General features: G+C 42.0%; 1 protein-coding gene across 1 annotated transcript in view; it reads left to right on the forward strand.

Moving 5' to 3' along the window:
• Positions 1-1,229: 1,229 nt before the first annotated feature.
• The window catches only part of zswim5 (zinc finger, SWIM-type containing 5), a 71,435-nt gene continuing 47,983 nt past the window's right edge, over positions 1,230-24,681 (forward strand). The window contains exon 1 of the mRNA XM_026148527.2: positions 1,230-3,117. Within this exon, the coding sequence (XP_026004312.1) occupies positions 2,589-3,117 (529 nt within the window). The 5' untranslated portion in view covers positions 1,230-2,588. The remainder of the gene's footprint in view (positions 3,118-24,681) is intronic.

Here is a 24,681-nt window from a genome sequence, read left to right on the forward strand (position 1 = left end):
AAAAATACAAAGAAAAAAGTCTATTTTAGCCTGTATCTTGTGCCCGTCTTTGCTTTTACTCATTAAAAACTCTATAAGAGCAACTTTCAAAAGTGGTTTTATCAATACAGCTGCTTCCCAGGCCAGCCTTCGTCACTTACCAAGCTGATAATCTCGCAGGACATATGCACATACTTTTAGTGTGATTCACAGACGTGCAAAACACTCTTAAACAAACAAGGGAGATGTCAGAGGTCAAAACCTGACTGCATCCAACTGTTACTTTTTCTTGTCTCATATCACACATTCAGAATTCAGAAAAATGTAGCTAATTTTGGCTGATCCTTTATTCACAACAGCAGGTAGCCGAGCATATTTTATTTGGCAGATTTTTTTAAGCAACTCTCAAGGGATTCATGTCTCCCCCACAGGGGAGTGCTTTGCTTGTGGGGGCAAATGTATAGCCCACGAGACTATAAAGCTCAAGTTAAATATAAATAATATTCACAACGGTGTAAGGCAAAGAGTGGTTTTGTCTAACGTCATACTCATATTTAGCATCAGCCATCTGCTACGATCTCACAAGGAACTCCATACACAAAAACAATAACTGCACGAACAGACCCACAACTTCTGCTTAAGGCACAGACAGAAAAATGACAAGAATTCATTCCTGTTATTGTTCTCAAAAATGATGCCGCGATGAAGATATTAGCCCCACTGCGTGCCTTTTAAAGTCCTTAACATCCAGGTATGGCCTCAGGTATATGAGCAGCAGGCTCCATTGTGATGTGAAATGAGCATTAGCCAGAGTATTAGTTTAAACCCTTTGTGTCCTGCTGTGGGAGGCACACTCGCAACTGCATGCTGGACCCATTCAAATGAATGTGTATTTGCTGATCGGCGGTAATTGATATTTATGGGACACATAACACTGTGACTTTAATTAGCAAAATGGCAACTTTGTTATTCATGTGGAGAAGCTGAAATCGCTTTCTCCACTGGTGGAAAATGCTCACATCAAGGAGTGTGCTGTGGTTTGAAAAGAAAGAGTGAAGGAAGAGACTGAACAGTTAATAGTCATGTATTTTCACAGTTATAAGAAACATCAAAGCCAAACTTCAGTGAGTATTACATGTATGTAAGCCATCCATATATATGACTTATTACTGTTGTTTTATTCTCTTCCTCCATGTGTGTATTTGCAGTCATTTGTATAATTACTGTCTGAAAGCAAGACAGCAGGTTTGGGACATGAGTCTAAGCTATTTTCTTGTCATTGTGCTGATTAATGATGCGTAGCATTCTCTACCTGTAATCAATCCTTCTCTCTCTCTCCCAGCTCTGTTGCCCTCTGTGCCAGCTAAGCTGGATCAAGTCACACAAACTTACCAGGAAAACGACAGGAAATCCAGAGTTTTGAGTTTTAAAATAAAAGACCAAAAGACACTGCATTTTCAAATTCAGAGGCAATGTCAGCATCGACTTCTTAACTGAGAATAGGACGAATATTTACCTCTGCAAGCCTTTATACATCCTAGGGGAGCTTTATCTGAGAGGAGAGAAATGAGAGGCAGCTAAGCAAAGTTTCTACAACTCTGGAATACATGCAGAGACAAAAGGGAATGAGGCGCAACTACCAACACATCAGTAGGATGGACTAAAATAACACCAGCAGTGGAGAGTTCAAAGACCTTGAAAGAACTACAGCTTAAAAAGTTTAAAAGAGGCCAGAGAAGCTGAGGAACTAGAAGCACCTAAATCAGGTATCATTACTGACTGTCAGACTGCTACCTCCAAAGCAATCTTCCAATTCTTAAGCATGTGGAAAATGTTTCTATGTTATGAATCAGAAAGAAATAATAAAAGCTTTAGAGGAAAGGCAGCTAGCTAAGTTAAATATTAATGATAAAAGGTATTTGGCTGTCATTGTTTAGTGGTTATATTACATCAGTAAATGTGTTATTTAACTTAGTTTTGATAATATACTATAATAACTGATATTAAGGGTAAGTTTATGACACCAGTCTTTGGAACTGATGTGTCAGAATAAGACCTAGATAATTAATACTTTAGATGAATGAATGGCATGTGTGCAACGAACTTTCAGGTCTTGACCTGATGTCACTTTGGGAAATCAGAATGACAAACATGAGTTAAGCTAAACAAAGCTGAATTTGCCAAAATTGCTTTTACAGCCGCTATCCGATGGATAGACAGATCCAGGCATCCCCTCACCGTTTGTGACGTTTTAATCTAAATATGAGCTCATTGTGGTATTTTTCACCTGGAAAGTAGGCGTAAAAGACCTTGAGAAATGTCTCATTGATATCAGATCACAAGAGCCTAATTTTGATGGAAATTCACAGCATCAGGTCCGTGTTATGACTTAAATGGGCAGATTCTCTCGTTTGCGTACGTGTTTTATTTTGACAGCTGTGACCGGAAGCTCTGCCTGAAATACTTGCTAGTTTGACACGAGCCCCTATTTAGAGTGCTCTGGGAGCACAGAGAGCTTAGTGTGTGTATGTGTGTGTGAGAGTTGTTGGCTTCCTGCTGCTGCTCGGTGTCCGCACACCGTCCGTCTCGTTAGTGTTGATCGGCTCACCATGGCGGAAGGACGCAGAGAACAGTCGCCTCATCCTCTTCTTTCGGTACCACCGGCCAGCAAGCGACCCTGCCTTCGCCCAGCACCCCGAGGTCCCGGGCCGGGGCCCGGCCACGGCAGCGGGTTGCCCAGCTCCCGGTATCGTTCTCCCGAGTCTCTTCTGGACTGCGCTGCTAAAGCAGTAGCGGAAAAGTGGGCCTTCGAGAGAGTAGAGGAGCGCTTCGAAAGGATCCCGGAGCCCGTCCAGCGCCGCATCGTCTACTGGTCTTTCCCCCGCAACGAAAAGGAGATATGCATGTATTCGTCGTTTCAGTGCCGAGTCGCCGGGGAGGAAGGTCCGTCGGCGACTCCCGGTGGGGCTGGGGGTGCTGGTTCCGGAGCTACAACCGCCGGTGGCGGTGGAGGATCTGCCGCCGGTACAACAGCTACCGTTGGGGCAGCCGGGGCAGTGGGGACGGGAGACGGACTGCCTTTCCGTCGGGGTATCAGACTGCTAGAAACCGGTTGTGTGGAAAACGTTTTACAAGTCGGTAAGTGGAATATTTCTGTCTAACCGAAGCAAAAGCTGCCTGGCATAAACACACTGGACTGTTTTTTTTTCGAGTCTCCGCTGCGGCTGCTCTTGGACCTTTTACGGCGGATGATTGATGGAAGTTTTTGCTGCTGTCGCGGAAAGTATGCAAAGCGCCTCTTTTCAGCGCACATAAAACTACACAAACACTTCGTGTTTTTTTTAGTTCGTTTCAATCGTACTGAGGCATTTGTTGTCGAATTTAACGCTTTTTTGGTTCATGGGACCCAAATGAAAAAGGGAAGCGTAGGAAAAGGGGCGCTTGCTAGGTTAGCCGACCAGCTGCTGTTTAAAAATTAAAGGGCTTCCTATTGCGTTACTCTGTAGCTGTACCGCTGGCTACTGCCACTTTACCCAGCGTTGTTTAGCTTAAAGCTTCAACTTGCCTTTTTTCTTTTCAAAAGAAAAAAAAAGCGGAAGCCATGTCTTGGCAACTATGAGCACTTTTCTGCCTCGGCGAGGGTCAGCGTCGACGGCCGGAGGTGGCTGGAGTCGTGAGACAGGCGGAGGAGGAGGGCTTGACAGACGCGGATACAAAAGGACCCAACGTTATAGCGTCTGGGCTTTATCATTTTCCCCCCTCATTCCCTATTGCAGAAGTTTTTTTTCTTTTGTTTTTCCTACTCAACGCAACACTGGTTGAGGGTGGCTTAAATAAGGAACAAAGACGGTTATTGGGTCTCTTACTATGATTAATCCGGTGTTAATCCGGGGAAAAAATCCCCCGACTGCTTTTTGTTTATTTGCGGCTGCTGCTCGGACCGGACAAAGAGCTCCGACGCCACCAGCGTGGAATAATAAAAATCCACGTTGGGAGTATTTTTGTAGTTTCTCTAATTAAAGAGAACCTTAATAGCAGACGCAGTACGGCATTAATTTTCGTTATTACCGATGCCGTTTGCCCGCAGCCTCGCAGTCGCGCGCAACACAAAAGGTTTCCAGTTGAAATGATCGATAAGCGTCTCGCATTGCCAGCGCTGCAGAGAAGGCTGTTTCCAAACAAAGGGCCATTCCGCAAAGCATCCATCTCCACTCAGATTTTTCATAGGTTCTCGTGCACGGCCACGAATTTGAGCTCGAACATTGGCGAAATTGATCCGATGAAGCCGATGGATAATGTTGAAAAAAGTCGTTTATGGTAACTGCAAGGATTTTTCTTAGACCATATGGTGTGAGAGCCACTGAAGCTTGTCTGGGTTTCATGTTGCTCCAAGGTATGGGGGGGCGGTGAAAGCTACAAACTGTTTGGCTGCTTCTTTTCTTGCTGACTGCTGTATCTAATTGCATTTCATAAATGCTCATTGAACTAAATGAAATCTGAAGCTGGATGCAGTCTGCTTTGATAAGTTTCTTATTTTTTCTTCCAAAGAGAGTTGAGGACCCAGAGGCTGGTCTCACCTCAGGGATTCGAAGTGTGTGCTTTTGCAAAGATTGTCAGCAAACCGCAGTCTTGAGTTAAAGGTGTAAGTTCTGAGTGATGACCTATTTTATCACTTCCTGCCATTACAAACACAACCACTGAGGTGAAAGTCTGGGTAGAAGGGGGTGAAGGGGATCCTGTCAGGTCTACCGTCTGCAGCTACGGAGTACAATTACAGTAACTGTGAATTTTGTTGGTATAAACTTGAGTTTTGAAAGTTCAACAGTCAAAACAAAGAGTACATTCCCATAACACAACACCTTACTAAGTCTTACCTGGCTCCATGGCGAATCGTTTCCATCCTCCTCCTCCTCTTACCCAGCCTCCCCCTCCCAAGGTCAGTCAAGGCAGGCAGGCACATGGTTTTGTCTTTCTGTCAACAAAACACAAGACTGGGGCCAAATAGCTGCGTGACATCAAGATAAGACTCGGCTTGCTCGTCACTGTGTGGAGCATGGGAACCGGTAACTGTGGAAGTTTTTTTTTTTTTTTTTTGCTGACTGACTGACTTAACAGGAGTACAATTGTCTTCGGGTTGTTTTTCACAGCTAGGTTTGGATAGGTTGGGCTGGCTCACACAGAATAGTTAAGGATCGCGTTGCACAGCCGCAAAAAATGTGCAAGTTTCAAGAGCTTGCTTTGGCCCGATGCGTGGCGTGTTTCTAAATGCCACTTATAGTGGTCATACTTGTTTTTTTGTTTTATAGGAAAGGGAGATGGACGTGGCTCATGTATTCTTTAATAGCAACTTGCTGGTGAGTGATTAGGAGCTGCGTGCTGACACATGCATGTTGATGTTGCATGGCTTGGAGGGGAAAAGGGGAGGAGGAAAGGTGTATTGGGGAATTGCAGTCTGGAACTGCTATTCAGTTTCTGAACCGCATGGTTTGCATATTAATGGTTTAGAACATACTCTGAGCTACTATTTGTACACCAAAACAAAGTAATTCAGTTGGGTGTTTTTTATGTGAAGGGTGAGACTGTGCTGCAGCCGTGCAGCCTCGTGTCTGCGTTTGACTTTTCTAGAGCTGAGTCAGCTGTTTGCCTGGGTCACCAGATTTGGGCTCTTTTATGGAAATTAAGTGCATTTAAAGTGCAATCGAGTTTTTCTTTTGGTTTGTTTTTGTTTTTTGAAGCACAGATGTGATGAGCCCACAAGCTAAACCATCACGAGATATGCAGTTTTATTTGTATTTATTGTTTTTGTTGTTGTTGTTCCTCACAGCTATTACAAGCACAGCAGGAGCTCCTATTCCTTTAATCTCCTGCTCATCTTTTGACTTTTTTGCCCCATGTTTCTCAGAATTGGTGCGCCTAGAGCAATCTCTCAAGTCGTTCTTGTGTTCTCAGGTAATAATTATTGGGACACAGCGCTGGGCAATATTCAGCGGACATGGTGTTTTGCTGCTCCCTTGCCTCTAGCTGCTGGGCTTTTATTGCTTTATCAGCTTGCGTAATGTAACGGCCCCTCGACTGATGAGCGCAATAATGAAATGAGAAGAGAAGGGGAGAAAAAAAGGATCTCTTCAGTTGAAAGTGATAACCTTTATTGCCAAAGACACCCATTGATTGATGCATTGACCATTTAGAAATGAAATGGCTGGTATTGTTCCTTAGTAGCCCCCCCCCAAAAAAAGTACACTACAAGTGAAGGGCTTTTGTGGAAGAGCCTCTTTTAATAGTAATAGTGATGGATTGAAGGGACGTGAGCTCATCAACATCTCATTGGCACATGTGTTTATAATAATGTATTCCTTGCTCCAAGTCATAATTTCAATAATCAAAGCGAAGCATGCTTGTTTTTGTAACCCCCCCTTTCCTACACTGCAAAGTCGCCCTGAAGCCCCCATGCCACAGCCTTTATAAAGTCCTCAGAGAGCGGGAGGAAGGGATATAAGTGGAGGGAGGGGGAACGCGCGCGTGTGTGTGTGTGTGTGTGTGTGTGTGTGTGTGTGTGTGTGTTTGGGAGGGAGGGGGCTTCTTTAGCTTTGAGTCAAGCTTTGGGATTATTGGGTCATGCTTTGTTACCCAGCTGTAGAAAAACTCCTTGTTCACAGAAAGGGGGTGTTTGTGTGGTGTGTATGTGGAAGGGGGGTGCTTAGTAGTATGTGTGTGCACATCGCTGTCTCCGTGACGTTACATAAAACTGTAATGGGTCTCCGACGCCTTTTCAAGCACCGGTGACTCTGACAAAGCTCGGCAGCAAAGTTGAACAGGATTAAAGTGTAGAGACTGACAGCCAGTGGACTGAAAACCGTTATTGAAGAACCAAAAGTCGATACTTCACGGAAAAGTTGGCTCTGTTTTGTGTTCCTTTACTTGTTCTGTGGTCAGGAAGATGATATTTGTCCGTCACTGTTTAGGCAGTGATGGACACTCTCATTTTGCAGAGTGTGAGTGTCCTGCCAGTATTTCCACAGATGTCATTTCCTGGCAGAATGGCTGTGGGGTTCATTGTTGTAGAAGAGCTTGCGAGCCTCTGGTGTAAACCTGCTCTTGGATTTCTCAAGAACACGTTGCGATAAAAGACGGGGGTTGGTGAGCTCATCCTTCGCTTGCCTCATCTCCCATCTTTCTTCCAGATTCGAGTCTCAGGCCCCGAGTCCGCTGACACCTCTCGCTTTTCATCTCTCCTTCCACATCTCCATGAGCACTCTGTCTTTACTGTTCTTTTGTTTTTCATAAAACTCCGTGTGTTTTCCATTTATCAGGCTCTTTAATCTCTTTTGCAACCCCCCAATACACACACACACTTTTCTGCAAGTTTTGGGACAAGCTGGAAAGAGTCAGGTATGACTGAGTAAGAAAGAGGTCATACATTTGATTATGACGATGGCGATGATCTGGGTTTGTGACTCAGCGGTGTTTTTTTCTGCTGTGTCGGGATGTTGACTCATGTTTTGGCTAATCATGAGTAAACTTTAGACCCCAGTACGTGGAATGGTGTGGGATCTGCTAATAGTCCGTCCCAGTGATGATGACTCTATGTATATTTTCAGTGATTGTGTTCAAATCTAAAACTTCAAATGCTTGCTATAATGTCCTTCACATACTGCTTCCCAGCACTTTTGAGTCTTGTTCTGAGGACATTTCACATTTGTTTTATCCTGTTTTATGCACACTACTGGTTTGACGATTTTAAACTGTTATAAACTTGAAGTTGTTGCTGAAATTCTTTGTCTTATTGTCGCTTGAAAGGATGACTCATTCACCAGCCATATAGGCTTGTGGCATTCTTCCTGCTATGGAAGTTTAAATAAAGTTTTCTCTGCAGACTTTCCCACGGTTGTTTCACTTTTCTTTTCCTTTTCATTCCCACTTTCTGTCCTTTTCTGACCCAGTTTGATGGGATTTATGTCTGGCTATGGTGCTGGTCAGCCAGCATTTAAAGCCTTTAGTTAAACTGTTTTGGGTCATTATCTTGCTGCAACATGAAACCCTGACCAACCAGTCTGTCCTCATTTCTTCTTTTTTGCCCTTTTCTCACCCCTCTCATATCACAGAACATCACCAAAGAAGAAAAAGGGGTAGTACTGGTCAGTTGATTGTGGAAAGAATGAATGCAAAATTCCTACTCTTACTCTCGTTGTCTGCCATTTGGAATGAGAAAGACTTGCGATAAACATTGTCTAGGGCTCTAGTTTAACAAAAAACACAAGCTTTCCCTTAACATTAGTAATGAGGGTTTCAATGGGAAGGGCATTTAAAAAGTGGAAAAAAAGTTGTCTAAATCTGATGTGGGTACTTCCACCATGGTGACCCCATTTAATTAACCAAAGGAAGGTTCAATGAAACTGCTAATGAAAACAAAACTGCATGAAAAAGGGAACTCATCAAATGATTAAAAAATAAATAAATACTGGACCCACAGGGGCTCAAACCCTCATCTCCCAGGCGAAAGTCTTTTTTTGTTTTTTAAATATCCCAAAGCTCTTATTTAAATGCTCATCATCCCTCTCATGTAAAGTGCTTTAGCCTGCACTGCAGTGGTGACTGTAGAAAAAGAAGGATTTTCTTTCGCGTCATATGCGTTTTGTTGTAGATTTATTTGACTGAGCCCAAACTTTAGCCAGTTGGCTATTTGCTACTCAATGCATTGGGGAAGAGCTAAAAATCAGACGGACAATATTTAATCAGTGTAATTAATTCCACGCCTGCCACACTTGAAAAGGGAAAATTGGTAAGACAAATCGTCCCCACACTCTTATTAGCTCTTGGAGAGACTCGTGAAAGATGAGGCCATTAGGACAACTCTGTTGTTGTACTCATCAAAGGGCCAGCCACCTGTACGTGTGTGTGTGTCTGTGTGAGACAGAGAGAGCATGTCCTGATTACATAAAATCATTAATCAAAGCTTGTTGTTCTTTGAGAGCTTCCTCCACTATTTGTACATTACATTTAAGGCACGAAAGGAATGATGGAAGCAGAATAGAGGGAAGTATTAACCCACCCCTTCTTTTGTCTCACTGTTGTTGCCAAGTGCTCTACGCTTTTCACTTAAACAGCTGATCCAGTGCTACTTTTTTTTCTTGATTTAGCACATGGTTTTGAAATGTTAGTGTCAAGCCGTTCATGCTGTTCACATGCAATGTGTTGTCAAGGCACCACATGAAAACCAGCAAGAATGAGGAGAAAATGACTGGAAGTTAGAGCAGTTCTTTACGTGAGGGATTGTCTAACAATCCGGTTGTTCAGTGATGACGCGACGGATCCTACTTCCGGGTCTAAAGTAGTCTGCGTTTAATATGGCTTTTGTGTTGTTAACATGTTTAATGTTATGTATTTTCTTCTATTTAATCTCAAAAAGCTCCTAAAACAGTCGGTGATCCCTGTTGACCTCCCTCGGCTTTTATTACCACTAATCATTTATTTAAGCTCAGTTTTTAAAACCTTAGGATGTAACTACAGCCCAGCCCATGCAGCAGTATATGAATGACTAACCTCGTATTGTGGATGGATTATCTCAGTTGTTCTCCTGGCTGAAGTTTGGTCCTTTTACAGCATCCTGCCATGCGATTACATTTGTTCCTGACCACCGACAACACTCACGGTAACTTTTATCGAGTGGAAAAAAAGTTAGCTTGTTTATATTATGCTAACATAGCTGTGTTGCTAGCGGTCATGTAGCACATCATTATATACCAGCTAGCCAAACTTCAGTAACCCTGCAAACGTCACTGCTGTTTAGTTTTCTGTCTTGGAAGTGATAACAGAGCTGTACGTTTTAATTTGTTTCCAAAACCCCGCAGTCAGGACATGCTATATTGTATTTAGATAGAAGCTAGCGAGCTAACTCCCTGCTAACTTCTAACTCCGTTAAATGTCATAAATTCCGTTTTCATGGATGCCTGGATGTTAAACTCAATTTTTACACCTGGTAGAGCAGAACGCTGATCATTTTATTAAAGATGAAAGACTTTAGACAGTTTTTCAACTCTCAGTAATGCCATAGTGATCGTTTGATATATGGACCTGCAGCGGGGTTTAGACCCAGACACGGCTAGTGACGTCAGACTGAACAACCGGATAGCAATTATAGCACATGCAGCAATTAAAAAGATGTTGCAACTATTATACCTGCGTAAGGGTTCAACATGATCTCCATGGCTTTGTGTTGATTGTCAACAACTGTTAATGTGTACATGCATTCGTGCTCAGCCCTTACTAAAGATGTAGTGGATACCTGATTTACATCTGACACACAGGAAGGGTGCTCTTGCAGTCAGAGAAGACATTGAAAGCTCCTTGACATCTCAGTGTCCTTGCACTTGTGCTTGTTTTTTTGTTTTTGTTTTTTCTTCCTGTGGGGCAGGGCATGTTTCATGCGTTATACACAATTACTTAGTTTATTTTTTTTTTTGTGCAACATCATGAATTCTTTTGAGAAAACAGAGGGGTTGGCTGTGGTCTTGTGGTGGTGCTGGTTCCCAGTTTTGCTTTTATACATAAATTAAAAGCGTATTGCACAAACTAGTGTGTTTCAGACATGTGTGAGTCAAAAGTTTGCCCAGGAGACGTGTTTCTCTGTAAGGATCAGAGCAATGAACAGTTAATGGAAACACTTTAATGAGAGAATGGCTACAACCAGCTTTGTTACACTGTAACCAGAATAAATGGCCCTCACTTTAAACACAAAGAACCACTAAAAATGCCACTTGAACTTTTTTTGTTTTTTTAACTGTGATTTCTTACTTTGCTGTTTCCACTCAGGACATGTTTGCAGTAGGTAGCAAAAAAGGATGGCATTCTTTGCCGTTGGTATTGTTTGCTCTACTCTGTCCCTCAATAACGGCTCCTTTCTTACTTTTTTGTCACAGTACCAACATGTGTGTGTGTGTGTATGTGTGTGTGTGTGTGTGTGTTTGTGTAAAATAAAATGCAGTGCAAACACATTTTTACTGCTTCTGTCCTGTTCTCATGCTTCCCTATCCTGTGTGTTTTCCTCCTACCTAGCTTTTAGTGCTTTTACCTTAGATGGGTGTGCAATTATCAGCAGAGATCAATGGTGGCCTTGTCCTGTTTTTTTTTTTTTTTTTTTAGCTCTTGAAGCTGACGGCTTGCTGTATTCAGTTATTGCGCTGTTCCACACCTGTCCTTTATTGGCTTTTTGTATGTGCACAAGCGTATGTTTACTATGGTTGTTTGTGCACATTTGGCCTCTGTCCCTGTCTCTGAGAGAGGCTGAACTTGAAAAGGAAGATTAATGCTTGCAGGCTGGACTTATGTCTTAGTTTGGTTGTAATTGCCTAACAAATTTTGGGGAGAAAGGAGAAAAATGGGCTGACAGCGAGTAAAGGGTCATTTGAAATGCAAAGGAGACCCGAAATGAATGCAGTCCTACAAACAGGTTGTTACACTCTTGCAACAGAAACCCCCCCCCCCCCCCCCCCCCCAGTATAAGCTCATAACCTTCCCACATAAGATTAAGTTACACATTTCCATTAAAAGTACAAGTAATGCCTGTGGAGTGGAAATCCTGGATGTCTGAAGTGTGGAACAAATGCTTTGACAGGTAGCATTGTTTAAAGGGGGAATGAGATAAATCTCCTGAGTTTAGACCCGTCTGAAGAGGATGGGATTCCTTTTCGAGTTTTCTTTTTGGGATGCACACCAACCCAACAGAGTAATGTTACCCCAGATTAAAAGATGTTCTCATCATATTGACCTCAAACCCATTATCCTTCCTCCTGTCTTTAACTTTGTGGGAAACGGGCAGAATTCCTCTCTTCATCTCTGCCCTCCTATTGATTACTTGATGGTTGGATAGAAGTCAACCAAGCAGAACTCTCATTCAAGGTGCCCCCCCCCCCCCCCTTTTTGTTGCCTTCAAAGCTTAAAGGGATAGTTCAAACTATTTCACGAGTCAAAATGACTTTAGGTTGTGTCAGTGTGAGTTGTAGCGTAACAATATGAGTCATCGTTCTTCCAGTTGGCTTTAAAAACTGTTTTAATTGTCCACTGCAGCCACTTTTTGTTTCTCTTCGATACTGTTTTGGCTTTTTTTTTTGGTCATCTTTCTATACGTAGTGAACCACATGTTCAGCCATTGAGGGTTCGACCTATGCACACAGTTTTCTCCATTGGCTCTTTGGAAGTCTAAAGCAACTGCCTCTCCTTAGCTTCTCCATCAACGGAAGACCTACACTATGTGGAATTATGACTCCCATATTAGTCATGGCTTTGAGAATGCTGTGGTGATGACTAAGGAGGTTTATAATCATAAGAAAACAATGTGTTTGTATTAGCAAATTGGCCATAAATTGGTCTTCCCCCCATACTGTTGGTTTGGTTGTTGATAGAAAGACTGATGTGGTATAGTTTTCTATCATCATACTCCATATCATACATATGTGTAATCTGTTTGTAAGATCTGGGATCCTTTGAGCCAATTAAATTAGGGTTTGTTTGTTATTTTTGTGTGTTTTGTTTTTAACACTGACAGGTTTCTGTAGCTGTGGCCACTTCTGGGTTTGCACAGTCCACAATGCAAACTTGCACTGCACGTATATAAAATGCAACAGCTGGAAAGGAATCCCTTTTAAAGTAATATGATTTATGTTTTTGAGCTCCACATCTGTAGCGATCTGAGCACAGCGCTCTGCTGGCTTTGAGTGTGAAAGAAAATTCCTTCTTTCTGCTCCCATTACGCCTCACTTTGTGTTAGCCAGGACTGACTGTTTCTTGATCTCTATGCTAATGCTCCAATCTTTCTTTTCAACGCAGTGTATTTGGCCCTTTATTGTGCTGCCCGTCTCCACTTGGAATGGCCATTCGTAGATCATAGATTTCAGGCACAGATAATAATCGCCCTCTTTTTCGTTTTTTTCCCCACCCTCCTTTTGAATACACACAGCTGTGTATTGCAGCGAGTGCCTCTATCCTATGTGCATTTCCAGTCTCAGAGGCACTGAAAGCCCTTCACAACAGCGCTATAACTGCCAGCAAGACAGAAAGGGGCCCATAGGAGGCTGTTGTGAGACACAGCCATTAGAGTTGGATTATAAACTATTTCCATACACTTTCAGACTTTGATCTCGGGAAATGGAAGTCAACAAGCATGCCGGATATCTTTCTTCTTGCACCGCTTGGCGTTCTTGTGGCCTGCAGATGTCCTCCTCCTCACCATAGTTCTTTTCTGTTCCCTTCACATGAAAACATTTTCTGGCCTTCTGTTAACCGTTGATATGTAATTCATCAGTGCTGACCTCTTAACATGATTTGAGGCTTTGAAGACTGGTCATGGTTTTTCTTTTTCTTATTTCATCCTGCCATATGTGTCAACAAGGTTTTAAAAGGAAGCACTTAGTTCTAAAACTACAAATAATTGTATCACTCAGGGACCAAGCTGCCTATTATGGTGATTCAGACTGTCAGACTGCATTAGTAAATGGGCCTGGCTGACTCCCCCACCCCCCCACCCCCCACCCCCAGTGTGACCAGAACACCAAACTAGACTTATCCCCCCAAAAAATTGTCTTGCCCAATTGCAAGCTTTCCTTTGTAAAACTTTCTGCGTTGTCAAACGCAGCAAACTGAAACAAACTAACAGCAAACTGAGTACACAAAAGTAACAATGGCCAGTTGTGACACTGTCATAAATTAAAAATAACAAATGAATGTGTTTGTTTTAACGAGAAATCACAGGTAAATCTCAGTTAATAAAGAAATTATTATCTGAAGCAGCACAGTGGTGCTTGGAATAGCACTGCTACATCACAGATGATCATGGGTTTTAATTTTTTTTTTTCATTTATTTATGTAGAGTCTACATGTTCTGGCCCTGTGTGGGTCTACACAGGTGCTCTGGCTTCCTCCTACAGTCCAAAGCCATGCTTGTACTGACTGTAAATTGTCTATCGGTAAAAATGTGTGTTGTTGCTGTTTGTCTCTGTGTAGCCCATAGTTTATCCTCTCAAAATAAAAGGCTTTTATGGAAACGTGCATAGCCCAATGTCGTTAATGCAGATGTTTTTTCAAATTTAATTCTGTGTGTTAACGCTGCACTGAAACCGTTGCTGTGTACCTGCCCCAGGTACACAGCAACATGTGTACCTGGGGCGTTCAAAGCAGAGGCTTTGAACGCTCCCTGCATGTCTGTCAGTGTGCCGTGTAAATGCTGTTGGGTCATATTGCTCCACTATTTGGCCTCTGCTCCTCTAAACAAGCCAGTCAGTTAACTGCCAGAGCGCACAGACACAGTCAAACGAGGCCAGAGAGCAGAAGATGCCTCCTCAGCACTTGTTAATTGAACAGCACATTAAAATGAATCACCCCAGTTACCCCCCCACCCTTTTTTTTCCTTCCTCTCCTGTTCACAGTTCTGCTGTGTTTCTCCCTCCCCTCTTTTCTACGCCTGTCCATTTGCCTCCCTCCTCTTTCTCTCCCTATCTGCTAATAACAGCACTCTGTGTGGGTTTCTTTTGTGGAAGGCCTGCTATGGCCCATTAGGCCGCAGTCTCACCGACAAATGAATGGTAAGACGACTGCAGAGAGTGGAGGAGGAAAAGGGGGAGGAGGACAAGCTGTGTGTGGGTGGGGGGGGGGGGAGTCTGGGCAGAGATGGGATGGATGAGATGAATGTGGAGGGGATGGGGAGGGTAGGAGAGGATGTAATGAAGGGAGAAATGGAAGGAAAGGGGGGTGAGGGGAGGTGTGAAGCAAGGAAGAAGCGACAGGAGGGAGGAAGAGGAGAGCTGAAAGGCAAATGTACAAAGTACATAACCAACCTGTCACCTCTGGCTCCCTGCCCCCCCCCCCCCCCCCCCTTCACACACACTCCTGTCACAAAAAAGCCAAAGGGGAGGGAGGGACCTCATTAGACTCTCAGCAGTCCATCACACACACAGAGAGGGAGACTACAGGCTTCACAGACTGGTGGTGGTGGGGTGGGTGCTGCTTGGAGAGGCAGGGAGGGAGGGGAGAAATGAAATTGAATTGATAGGAGCAGTCAAGTGCAGCAACACACAGGGACAGGAGGGACAATCGCACGCACACATCCTCTATATGCAACATGATTAATGTGGTCAATAGCTGTGAGGATCAGTGTAGCTGAGACCTCTCACCCTCTTTCTCTCTCTCACTCACACACACCTCCTATTCACACACCCTGCTCACCCCAACCAGCCGTCTCAATCCTCTTCTCACCCAAACAAAGATGGAGGAGACGAGCCAGACACAGTGTGTGTTTTTGTTTTGTCCCTCTAACTTAAATGCATTTGATTCATTAGCTTTTGTTCAGTGTAACTGGATGCTATGAAGGCACTGCAGTTGTCTACACTGTAAACCCAAAGAAGTTCTGCTATTGGTTGCCTTAATTTTTTTTTTAAGTTTATGAACTTAAAAGTTGATGCTTATCAGAACTCCAGTATTTTGATTATATTTGACGTGTACCTTTTGACTAAAATAAAAGCAAAATGTTTAATGAATTCAAAAATATTTAGTAACTACAAACTTTTCATTTGTTTCCCATACTCCCGTACATAGACCGATGTCCTGGTTCTGTTATTTTTTTTTTTTCAATACCTGCTTGGTTCACATTCATATTCAAAACAATGACTATCAGAAATCTCTTGTAGTCCAAAAACAACAACAAACAAAACAGGATGCTGTGCTGTGATACAGTGATCCAGACTCGTGAGTCTCTAAGTTGGGACCATTTCAGCAGCTCTGAATGAATACAGTGCTGTTCTGCTCCTTGTAATTATTGTAGTAGTAGATGTAGTGCATAGATCACTCCAAACATACCGAGAAGTTTATCAGCAGTTCTTGGGAGACCTTCACAAAGTCACTTTAAAAGAATTTCACAGACTGGTGATGAACTGGGTCGTTGTCATGGATTATTATAACCAAGGCCACTGCATCATCTCAGATCTGGCTCATCAGACATGAATGAACAAAAGCATAAACACACATTAATCCACTAATTCACAAGATCATTTTATAGCAAATCATCTCTCCAATTCATTATCGTAATCATACAATACAGCCAAACTACTTAGGTAAATTAATTTTAAACTGACTATGATGAAATGGTAGTTATTGGCTCTTCTCCATACAGTGATATTTGTTCTTCCACACAAGTGTAGGAGTTACTCCAAGTTTTGACCTGCTGCTTTTTCATCAGTTCTGAAATCTTCATTAACTTCATCCCCTTAAATTTGAAAGACTTCATCATAATGTCGGTATATTACAGAGAGCATTGCATCAAAAAAGGGGAGAAAACCTCAGAACAACACATTGTCCGTAATTTAAAAACTTAAGCCTGTCTTGGCTACCTCTGCACTGCTGAGCTGTGAACTCGGTCAGCTAATTTAGTAAAGTGGCTGTGTTAGCTTATTAGCTTTTAGCTAACAGTGCCACTGAATGAGCATGCTTTAATGTAACACATTTTCACAGTCAGCAGTGATGAAGACAGCCGCATTAAGACTGATGTCTCTAGCTTTTCAGTGAATCTTCAATCCCGCCTGCTCACATTTCAAAAACGAACACCTGCAACCGAGTGGACGGACCTCCATATTTGACAGGAAATAACCTCACTAGTGAAGTGTTAGAAGAAAATAGATTAAAAAAAAATCAAAATGAAAAGCTCACTTGACCGTTTTTAAAGTTTGCTATTAGTGCTTTTTTTTAATGCCCAATGGATAAATTACAGTAAATTCATAACTTTGAAATCACATTTATAAATGTTTATGTAATGTTTCAGTAAGAAATAAAACAACTAAAAAAAACAAGTTGTTAAACTTTGTGCATAATGTTAAGACAAAGACATTTTACTTTTACTCCATTGTCCTCTTCAGAATTGAAATCAATCCAGTTGTTATATCAGACTGAAGATTCCTGAGGTGAATTTGACACCAAACATAAAAGATATTAATCTTTTATGTTTGGTGTCAAATTCACCTCAGGAATCAAAACATTCCAAACATGTCTGTCATGTAATTTAAATAAATTAGTAAAATGAAATTATGTTTTTATAAGTAGCAGGTACTTGATATCCAAATAGTAGAAGTTGATCAAAAATAATAAGTCAAGCTAACTCAATTGGAAGAGAACCTTTAAAACTTTACGTTACTTAATTTCTTTAGGTACTTTCAGGGTACTTTTACAGTGTATCATTTGTAGATTTGTAAGAAGAAAATCTGAAGGTTTTAGGGTATACTTGATCATTATAAGACTGACTCTGTCAGTGCGCCCCAGGGTGGCTGTGGCTACAATGTAGCTTGCTATCGCCAGTGTGTGAATGTGTGTGTGAATGGGTAAAAAAAAAGGGCAGCACGGTGGCATGGTGGTTAACACTGTTGCCGCACAGCAAGAAGGTCCTGAGTTCAATTCCAACATCAGGCTGGGGTCTTTCTGTGTGGAGTTTGCATGTTCTCCCCGTGTTTGCGTGGGTTCTCTCCGGGTACTCCGGCTTCCTCCCACCGTCCAAAGACATGCAGCTTGTAGGGATAGGTTAATTGGATAACCCAAATTGTCACTAGGTGTGAATGTGCAAATGAATGTGAGTGCGAACGGTTGTTTGTCCCTGTGTGTTAGCCTTGCGACAGACTGGCGACCTGTCCAGGGTGTACCCCGCCCCTCGCCCTATGACAGCTGGGATAGGCTCCAGCGACCCTGAAAAGGATAAGCGGAAGTGAATGGATGGAGCGAATGGATGCATGGTTGAAGAGATTCACTTGTCTGTTTTAACAGATGAGCTTGTGTGTGTGGTTTAATGTAGCTAACGAACCTTACTAATGCTAGTTCATATCTTAACACTACACTCTTCATCTATATAAGGTAACCTGTTCTTCAAAAATCTGCCATGGCCGCAGCAAAATGCTAATATTGTGGTTTTTAGCATGTGAAGTCCAAAAGCTAATGAGTTACTGTGGCAGTTTCCATCTTTTATGTACAGTCTATACACAAAATCTTCATTTTTCTCAGTAAATAAACAGAAATACTGGTGTTTTGCCTGTGGCTGCAATCTTTTTAGAAATCACCACAAAAATCTTCTAAGCAAAAACAAGAAATGCTGAAATTGTAACGGTCAGTCGTTTTACAGAAAAGAACTGGGTGACAACATGAGCAGCACTGTGAGTTACCTCTTGGCCTTACACTTCTACACACAGGCCTGAGTGCTAGTAAATGGGCAGCATTAGAGTCTTTAGCAGCTGTAAACAAATTTCTACAGCTAACGTAATGAGGAAATGGATTCTGGGTTTTTACCCAGAATCCATTTGCTGTTTGAAGCATTACCTTTGTATGATGGCCTCAAGATGTTTGAACCCAGACCACTTAAACTGTCAGCTCACATCAGGCACAGTAAACTGTCCAGCACAGGGGCATACAAAGGATACTAAATGTCCCCTCTGTGTGTGTGTGTGTGTGTGTGTGTGTGTGTGTGTGTGTGTGTGTGTGTGTGTGTGTGGGCATTTGTCAGTAAATGCAGGGTTTCTAGTAGTTGTCATGGTGTAATAGGATTAGGTGCCTTCTCCGCTGCCTTACCCCACAGTGGTGATGTGGTGTAACTGTGTGCACATGGGGTCCACTGGTAGTGTGTTGTCTGTGGGTAGTCTTGGAGTCCTGTAAACTCAGGTCGTGTGTTTGGTTTTGTTTCTTGTTTTTTGTTGTTGTTGTTTTTTTGTTGTTGTTTAGCGTGTGCCTTTTCTAGTTTTTGCTTACTTCCTGTTGTTTATTTGGTTTTACTTTGTCTTGACCTTGATGGGAATAGTGTTGAATTCAAGAAAAGATCCAGCACCGTATCTGAAATCCTCCATTCTTTTTACTCTCTGTTCCTCTCGACACACACAAAGCCTGATCTGTATACTTTTTTTATTACCGTATTATTTTAAAGTCTAATTTTCACCTAGTTAAAGTTTGCCCCCCACAAAAAAGAGAGCGTGTGGCATGCTAAGCACTTTTTCTGCTACAGCAGCAGAAAGGACATCTTTGTGCGTGTATATATGCATATATATATTGTGTGTGTGTGTGTGTGTGTGTGTGTGTGTGTGTGTGTGTGTGTGTGTGTGTGTGTGTGTGTGTAAATGAGTGTTTTAAAGTGTTGTGTGTTATCAGAAGGATGAAACACCAGCACGGTAACAATGGGATTAAAGCTGAGCTTATGAAAGAAGCAATTAAATGGTATCTTATCTCATCTGCTTCTAACACCAAAAAGCTAGTTCATATTTTTCAAGTTTTCTCCTCTTCCTTGTGTCTGTTAGTGTATGGAGCTTCCAGGAAGACACTGCTGCTGATTGGTTGACAACATAACTGCCCTTTGGTCTGATTTTTCCAGCTGCACACACTTTGCAAACATGTAATTTTTATTTATTCTGTTGATCCGTTATTCTACCAAGTTGTGTCCCCAAAAACAGTTTTGTTTAAACTGGAACTTGTCATCATTGAGCGTGCTGATGTAATCCAGAGTCTAGCACCTAGAACTACCATTTCCATTAATTTTGTTTCTAATTATTTTTTCTGACTCTCATGTAGCCGTTTGACTGACACTTGCAGCTCCTGTGTCAGTTATTGCTACTAGAGAGACCTGCTGGCTTCTTTTGTGTGTAAGGATCTGCAAAATTAGAAGACACAGTAATGCAAATATTAAGTGTCTGCATGCGGACTGCTTTAGTTTTTGCTTGTTCCAATCAGCCTAACAAAGGCTGTGATGGTAAAATTCACCAGTGTTAGATTGGAGTATTTATAAAGAGAACTTTTCTACAGCTCCAGCTTTATTGAGCCAGTGGTGACGAACTATCACCCCTTTACCCATAAACATTGGGTTTGGGCTTACAGTAATGTGAGTATCTGTTGTTGCTGACATATCTTTCACTTCACCAGAACAATGGTTGTGTTTTTACTAAAGGAAATCTAAAATGGATGTAGATTTGCCAAAACGGAGGCTGCACTGAAAATGCCGATACAGCAGCTGCTGTGTGAAGTCAAACACACTGCACTGCTGTACATTTTTAAAATGCTATATTTTAAATTTTTTGAAGAAAATGGATTGATTAGATGTTTTCTGATGCTCTCCTTTTTTTCTTTTTCTTTTTTCTTTTTTTTGGTGGTGGTGGAGGGTGGGGAGTCGGGGTGTAACAGGGTGTACTCACAGCTATTACCTTTAATCATCTTTCACCTCTTCATTCTGAGTAGTAGGATGGATGAGAGGAAAGCAAAGAGGGGTAGCGGTGGGGGTAGTTGGATGGCTGATTGAAGAGGGTTTGTCAGGGTAATTCTCTCTGATGGCGGATTGGCCGCAGTGAGCGTCTGAGCTGCTACTTAGATTGAAGTTGGTCTTTTTGTCCTCTGTGTTGGTCTTCATTCTTTCTTTTCTACTCCTCTGTCCTTGAAGCCTGAGTCAAACATAAAAGTGGCTTTCAGGGAAGGTATGTCCTCCATATATTTATGTAATTGATTTATTTTTATTCTTCGTAGTTGGTTTTAAGTTCAATTAGATCAACAGATAAGCTTGCGTAAGACAACAAGTCATTTTTATCTGAATTTTCAGTCAAACTGAAAGTGAGAACTAAGATCACTGGAGGCAGTGTGGTTGCCTGCAAACAGCAGGTCAGTGCAGTGGAACCCAGGAACCCTGGAGATCGAACTGTGGGGACGTCTGCGCTCTAAACCGCTCCCTTTCTGATCTCCAGCCGATGGTGACAGAAGTTATTCAGTCAAGTCTGAGTTCAGCTGTTATGCCTTTTGGATCAGGAGTTGGTTTGTTTGTTTTTGTTTTGTTTTTTTACTCGCAAATTTGGCAGTTATCATGAACAAGTGTAATTCGGGTTACTGACAGTTCTGTTCATTGCGTCCTGTGTACATGTCTGAGCTGGTTAAGGACAGGAACGTTAAGGATTTTCAACACTCTGCTTTCCAACTGTGGCTCACCTCTTTAAATACATTTTTGTTATCTTTGTGGTTCATCTATTTATCTATTTATCCATCTATTGCATATTTTTAGTGAATGACGTTTACAAAAAGGTCAGAAGTTGGAACCCTCTGAACTTTGTTACAAATCTAAAATTCTGGGCAAAACCAGAACGATAAGTAAAGTTCCAGAACTACACAATTGGGTCTGAATTGGTGCACAAAGTCAACAGATGTTAATGTGAGTTTGTAGATTGCTGTTTCTATTGACATACACACATAAAGCCAACACCATTCATGTGTGTCCACAAAAAACAAAAGGCGAAATCATTCAGTGCTGTATGTGAACAGTGACATTGTCAGAATCAGAATAGTTTGTTAATCTTTAAGGGAGTTATGTTGTTACATTTGCACCAATAAGAACAGTAACAGACTGAACTAAATTAAATAATACAAAAAGTTACAAAATATAAGAAATAGCTCTAATATATACAATAGCTCCGATATAAATATCCGGGATATATATGATTGACATTTTACTCTAAACTGTATAACTTTCCTATTTATGTTCACTGTAGAGGATGTGCAAAACGGTGTAACTATTGTGTCCTGTGTAATGGATGTAATAGATCGTTTCTCTGTCATTCGTCTTTCCTCTTCTGTGCAGAGCTGCACGTATGCAGCTCCACCAGTCAGTCTATGACACTGCAAGATTGGCATTTTAGTGGGCTGACAGCTCAACGTTTACTAAATCAATGTGATAATTCTCTGTGGATTTAATATTTTCTGGCCCTTGCACAGTACACTTAGCCAGCTGATCTTTTTGCAAATACATAAAAATAAGTAGTGCAGAAGTACTAGAAAGTGATGGATGCTGAAGGAAAAACTACAAATGTAACCAAACTGTGAAACTGGAGACTTTAAAGCATCTTTCCTAACCATGCCATATGCAGTAGCTGTAGAGGGTGCAGCAGGCAGGCGTTCCCTTGGTTTTCAGGGCCATGAGACAGATAACAGCAAAGGCCCCACAGTAACAGATGCCTGTTCACATTCATGACTATTAGCTGCTTCCCCTGTGGCTGCCACGCAATCCATATATCATACAACACACACACTAACTACATTGGTAGTTTGATACAGACTCTGTTTTGTTCCTATTGCACGCTAAACTGATGGTACTTAAAAACACACACTGTCACACATTGTGCATATACTAAGTGACCCTGGCCTACACCCCTAGGGGGGGGGGGGGGGTTCCCATGCTATTTAACCGCTGCTTTTGTTGGACCGGTCTATAGCCTAGCTTGGCACACCTTTTACTTACAAAGACCATTTCATTGGAAGGCAGTGGTTACTGAGGCCTGGGGGCGCACTGTGTGTGTGTGTGTGTGTGTGTGTGTGTGTGTGTGTGTGTGTGTGTGTGTGTGTGCCATGGTGGGAAAGCCAAGGCACCGTGATCAGAACCTTGTCAATTTTCCAGTTCTTGCTCTTTTTTTTTATTGTTTGTTTTTTTCTCTCCAACCTCCCGACTATATTGTGTTCAAACTAAAGCTGAAGATGTACTGTTCCCTAAAGAACTTTGCATTTTTATTTGTTCACTCACAAACAGCCCACTGTGGCTTTTGTTTTATCGATGGGTTTGCTGTGCATGCTAGTTAGGAGAAGCTTTGGTAGTCTGACTTAAATTGAAGAGCTGAGGGGAGACCGGGCACTAGTTTTTACTGTGTTGCCAGGTGACTGATTCACCAAGCCCAACAGCAGTAGCTGACTGGTGAGCAGAAGACTGAAGAATGCTTTTGATATCAAATACCACAAAGAAGGGGGAAAGTCTTCTTTTTTCCTTCTTCTTCTTCTTTTTTTTCTCCCTTATCATTTTTTCCCCCAAAGGCGGAGAAAAGCCACTCAGGGCTTGCTTGGAACCAGCTCTAAATGCTGCACTCAGTGAGTACCAGTTACTTTGTAGTAGAGAGCTACATTCCCCATGACAACAAGATGCAGAGACGAATCCCAGAAATGATGTGCAACATTATAAACCCCAGAGGTGTGGCCCTGCTGGCCATGTCGGCTAGAGACCAAAGGCTGACAGAGTCTGAGTGCAGAGCAGACAAACTCTGATCTAATTTATTCTGAGACAAACTGCTCATTTTGTTTAAAAAATGAGTACATTTAACAAGGATGTCAGAAATTACACCACAATCAGATTAAGGCAACACTGGCTGTTGTGCAGAGGTGTTTGTTGGATTAGTTTAACTGCATTAAGCTCATGATCTTCTTTAACATAACCCAATTAACACAGCTAGATTCTTTTTTCTCCCTGTTTAGCACTCACATATTCTTCTGATTGATTGTGAATTGAGCTTAAATAATTTGATCGGTCTGTCTTCTGATGTAAAGTGAAATGACAACAAATTTGCTAATAAACATTTTTATCCTTGAGCTTACGAAAATCCAATTTATTGGTTTTTTTTTTTCTTAAACAGCAATATTGAATGAAATAACAAGGCCATGTGATTGTAACAGAGGTTTCTTAAAGTTAAAAACCAGGATCAAACCGTCAGCTCTACATAGCTCTCATTTTTCTGTTAGTCAGTTTGGTTGCAGAATTGCAATGTTCCTGTTTTGGTTTAGCCAAGTGCTCCTGCCAGCCTAGTTTCCTGGTGCAGCAGGAAGCTGTATTCACTGACAAAGCTCTGATAAAGCATTTATAACTACAGACAGACAACTGGCTGAACAGTTTCCAGCTAATGAGTGTGTGGGGGAGGGGATTTGTTTATTTTTTTCTTTCCAGCAGTTGGCGGTGACCAAAATTGAGTTTTTTAAAAAAGGTGGATATCGATATCACAGACTTGGCTCAAGTGGCGTCTCTGGTAGGAATGAAGATTAGTGAGTGAAAAATTTTCTTAGTGTAACCTGTGAAATGCATCTTTCAGATGTGCAAAAAAATGACAACATAGTTACTGTAAAGATGATTAAGGGTGACTATTACCTTGATGTGGTGAGTTAATGTTAACATAATGTTAAAGTGCATACGTGCAAGTTTCCTCCAGTATGATAAATGTGGTGTAATAGATCCATTATGCTCTCTCTGTCTGTCGGCCCCTCTGTGTCATCATAGTTGAATCTCTCTCTGCTCCTTACAGCAGTGTATCATTGGTGTCTGCTAACTTCAGGGGGAGTTTCCCCATTGGTCTGCTTCTTCTCCCTCAGGTCCACTTTGAAAGGATCTCTTCCATTGTCGTGTGTGTGTGTGCGTGTGTGTGTGTGTGTGTGTGTGTGTGTGTGTGTGTGTGTGTGTGTGTGTGTGTGTGTGTGTGTGTGTGTAAGACTGCAGTGACACTTTTCTGCTGGTTCAAAGCAGAGAGAGGGGGTGTTTGACTGAAGGATGCAACTATAAGATCTCAGTGTGTTAATATGTCACTCTATACACAAACACGCACATGCACACACTTTGGAACCTGCCTCTCCCTGAAGCTTGAAATCTTAGAGCTTGTCTTGTGCCACTGCATTGTATGATATTTCATGCCTAGCTAATGATCCTCACATTGACTTTTCATTGTAGAAATGCAGTATGCAATACAATGGAAGATATTCGAGCCGCGAACGGGGCTACATTTACTTACACACAGACACACACAACATATGTATTCACAGCACTGATCGTACGTTTTTTCCCCCTGTGGCTTTAAAGTGAGACCGGGCTGGTTTTGTGTCATAAGAAAGGCATTTTCATTCATACTCTGGCAGGTTTGGAACGTT

The sequence above is a fragment of the Astatotilapia calliptera genome, chromosome 18, assembly GCF_964374335.1.
Source record: "Astatotilapia calliptera chromosome 18, fAstCal68.1, whole genome shotgun sequence".
In the NCBI taxonomy this organism is placed as follows: Eukaryota; Metazoa; Chordata; class Actinopteri; order Cichliformes; family Cichlidae; genus Astatotilapia; species Astatotilapia calliptera.